Source organism: Amaranthus tricolor, chromosome 14 (genome assembly GCF_026212465.1).
Source record: "Amaranthus tricolor cultivar Red isolate AtriRed21 chromosome 14, ASM2621246v1, whole genome shotgun sequence".
In the NCBI taxonomy this organism is placed as follows: domain Eukaryota; kingdom Viridiplantae; phylum Streptophyta; class Magnoliopsida; order Caryophyllales; family Amaranthaceae; genus Amaranthus; species Amaranthus tricolor.
The window spans coordinates 3,531,895-3,535,784 of record NC_080060.1 but is presented as its reverse complement, the minus strand read 5'-3'; the positions used below and the strand labels follow the sequence as shown (position 1 = coordinate 3,535,784).

The following is a 3,890-nucleotide window of genomic DNA, read 5'->3' as shown; positions in this document are numbered from 1 at the left end:
AAATCATAAATCATATGAAATTGGGATGGAATGTCCCTTGTCATGCAACCTCTATTTATAGAGCTATGCATCAAACAATACCTCCTTTTGAAACAGAAGTGTTTCACCAAACAAAGCTTTTTCACCAAGCAAAGCTTATGAAACAATGTAATGTTTCACCAAGCAAAGCTTATGAAACAATGTAATGTTTCATCAAATTCTTTGAGGCATTTAATTTGGACTTATAATATATTTATTTAGTCCCACTACTATACTAGGTATGTAGTATATACAAATCTTGGTCTATATACTCTAAATGTTCAACAAATTTTTAGTGAAAGACAAAGATAGATCTTGGAGGCATTTCATCTGGAGGTAAGGAAAAAGGTGATAAACTGTCAATGAAGCTTCAAGCATTAAGGGACCACAATAACATTAACTTTCCATTATAAATTTATGCATATATACTAACCTTACACTAACTTGCCAAGGGCCTAACTACAACAATTACACAAAACAATCCTTTCTTTCTCTTCAAATTCTCATAAAAAAAAACCCTTTACTTAATTTCCATGGCAATGGCAATATACCCTCCTTACAAGGCCAATGAGGCTAGTGTAACCTACCCTCGTGATGCCTCCTTCTCGTCTTATCTTGATACGGCAGAGAGAGACTTTGTTAGAAGCCTAGCGGAATCTATCAATAGTCCCTCTCCTGCTCGACAAGTTTCCACCCCTCGCACAAGTTTGCAGGAGAGGAATACTTCTCGAGCCCAAAGGAGTGGCGAATTAGACGTTTTCGGTGCTGAGAGTTACTTTAATGAAAATTTAGATGGTAAAAAAGCCGGAAATAGTCCCGTCACTCCAAGAAAGGGAGGAGGAGGATCAAATGGTGGGAATCATAATAGGCATCATAAACATAGAAGAGAAAAAAGAGATGATCATAACTTCTCTCTAGGAAAAAAGTCACCAAGTATAAGGAGTAATATTAGTACTATTACTAGTTCTAATAGCCTTAAATCACCTACCCCAAGTCTTAAATCAGAAATTAGTTGGAATTCCCAAATTGGATTGTTTTTACCCAAAAAAGGAAGTGTTGGGCATAAAATCTTCTCTGGTTTTCAATGCAGAGGATCTTGTTTTGACAAGAAATCTGTTTATACAACCAAAACTACCCACCAAATATCTCAATTATCCACAAAATACCAAGCTATTAATAGTAAGAATGCCTATAGAAAAAACAGAATTTCCCATCAAGATCATTTTGCCTTTCCAATTATAGACACAGCATCTCTAAACTTGGATCAACCCAGGAAATCCATGGAGGTTTTCGGGCTTCATCAACTCGAAAAGCAAGAAATTGAACAAAACATCGAGAAGAAACTATCAATCCTAGCTTGGGATGCAATCCCAAACTCTAATCACACTATCTCATTGATAAACAAATCTAGTCCTCTTAATTCTACTGTAAGGACTGAAGATTTTGAAGATGTGTGCAGTGATGCAAGTTCTGATCTTTTCGAGATCGAAAATCTTTCGGGTTTTCATGGAAGCCAAACCCCATCAACCCCTTATTATGAGCCTAGTGAAGGGAGTATTGAATGGAGTGTAGTTACTGCAAGTGCAGCTGATAATTTCTCTGCCTTTTCTGATTATGATGATGAGAAAATCAGTATTAGAAGTACAAGAGAAAGGACTATTAGTAAGAATTTCAGTAATGATAGGAGAAAGATGCAGAGGAGTTCAAATTCTGGTGGGATTTTTTTAGGGTGTACAAGTCATAAAGCTGTGGATGTCGTAGGGAATTACAATCTAAATCGATCATGAAAATTCTTGCATTATTGGTGTATGCTCATATTCAAACCTATGAACAGTCAGGTTGTCACATTAACCTCTGATACCATGTCAAAAGTTTAAGCTAATGGTTAATGTCCACCCAAGAGATGTTATGGACACTATCAACTTTTTCTATGAAAATGGGTTACCTTTGTAATCATGTTTGTACAATTTTTAATTAGTGTATTATGGTAAGATAATATTTTTGTGAATTATTGAATTAAAGGCTATTGAAATGGTGTACTATTGATATTATTAGTTCTATTAAAGTTTAATTAGATTGAGAATGATTTATGATTATAGATTTCTAATGTGAATCATAATGATGAATGAAGCTTTATACTTTGCTTTCTTGTCATCCAAAGTTGGAGCATTTCATGGGACAAGAAATGAGAACCCGGATTTAACTTTCTTTTGGTAAACTTTTGGATGGACCTATTCTATATTAGTTGCACATTTGCCTAACCATTTTGGACCCTTGAACAAATACTTTTATTGGCCTTTTCCTAACTCCTTTTGCTTTGGGTCTTGCATTTATTACCGACTAATGTAACTTTACTTGCAATTATCAATGGGCTTTGCGCCAACATTTACACTAATAAGGCTGATAGTTGATGTTTTCTTATATAAGAGTTTTTTGTGTTGGGATTGTGGATTTAACTTAGATCGTACGTAAAAGTAGAACCAAGGAGAATAACAAAATTTAAATTTTTGACTTTTTGTGACATTGACTTTTAATTTCATGTAAAAAAATCAAATTAGCAAAAATCTCTACTTTGCATATATGTTGTATATTGTATGGATGCATATTGATACTTCCTTCTAAAATATGTGGTTATCTAATTAGCTTTCACAATTATCCTTTTAATTGTGTTATTTATTGGGAGCTAATGGAAATTGTAAAAAAAAATTCCAAAAAGAAAAGTATAATGATGGTCATTACATATACATACTCTTTTGAATTATAGAAGTTGATTTATAAGAATGGTCAAAAATGCCATAGACATATGCTGACTTACCAAGAAAAAAAATACAAAATACGAAAAAAATGATCCTTTTTATAATAAATTACTTTGATTTTATATTATTGATTTTAACTTAATACTTAATACATATTATGATCGAAATAATTACACGAGAAACCCTTATCTTGTATATTTAACTTATATCCCTAAAAAGTCAAAAAATAGCATTGCAAAGTATACTTAAACTCATGATTAACAATATTATTCATCAACACCTACCATGTACCAAACAAGCTAGTCATACGAGTATTAGAACTCCGCATTTCACTCATAAAGCATCAAATCACACATAATTGTGTGGTGTGCAGTTTGAAACGCATTTCATATATAAATTAAACAGTCAATATATACAAAATATATGATCAGAATAAGAACTTGTTGTTTTGAGGTCATCTCAGTGAAAAACAATCATCCATTATTTATGCTGTTGATCATTTCCATCTCTTTCACATTTCACTCAACATATCTAGTGAATATTATCCTTGTATAATTATCATTCACAAGAAGATTTAAATTTTTCTTTTTCTTTTCTTTTGAGTATCAATGATAACTAGCAAACGTTCACATAATAACATAAATATGCATAATATGAGTCATGCAATTTCATAAGAGCAATGCAATTATGGACATATAATGACACATCGATGTTCATCTTCACATTCTCAAGTGGGGGAATAATATTGAATGAAGGTTGGGCAAAGGTGAGCCTTTATTACAAGAAGGTAAGGTCAGGACTGCTACCAAAGTAGTAGTCATAATAATAGCTGCTAAAGAATGTCGTAAAAACGACCCACTATGTCATACGAGCCAGATAAATACTCATATATATTATTAATATCATGATATGTTAATTAAGTGTAGCTATAACTTTATTTCCACTTTTCTAAGTAATATCTACTCCATATCTTTTTAATTTAATTGTCTGTTGGGTTATCGATATTAATTAGTGATAATAAAAATAATTTTTAGTGTAAATTTTTCATAATGTGTATCATGTTATTCCCCAGAAAATAAAAGTTTGACCAAATAAATTTTTTTTTTATATAATTTC

The 3,890-nt window shown here is 32.0% G+C and overlaps 1 protein-coding gene across 1 annotated transcript; it reads left to right on the top strand.

Moving 5' to 3' along the window:
* The first annotated feature begins 361 nt into the window (after positions 1-361).
* LOC130800282 (protein PHYTOCHROME KINASE SUBSTRATE 3-like) lies at positions 362-2,447 on the top strand. The gene has a single exon (XM_057663738.1). The coding sequence runs from the start codon at positions 552-554 to the stop codon at positions 1,803-1,805; it is 1,254 nt and encodes a 417-aa protein (XP_057519721.1). The 5' UTR covers positions 362-551; the 3' UTR covers positions 1,806-2,447.
* Positions 2,448-3,890: the final 1,443 nt, after the last annotated feature.

Excerpts from the sequence above, each read along its gene's own strand:
- LOC130800282 (XM_057663738.1), top strand. The coding sequence starts at position 552 with ATGGCAATGGCAATATACCCTCCTTACAAGGCCAATGAGGCTAGTGTA.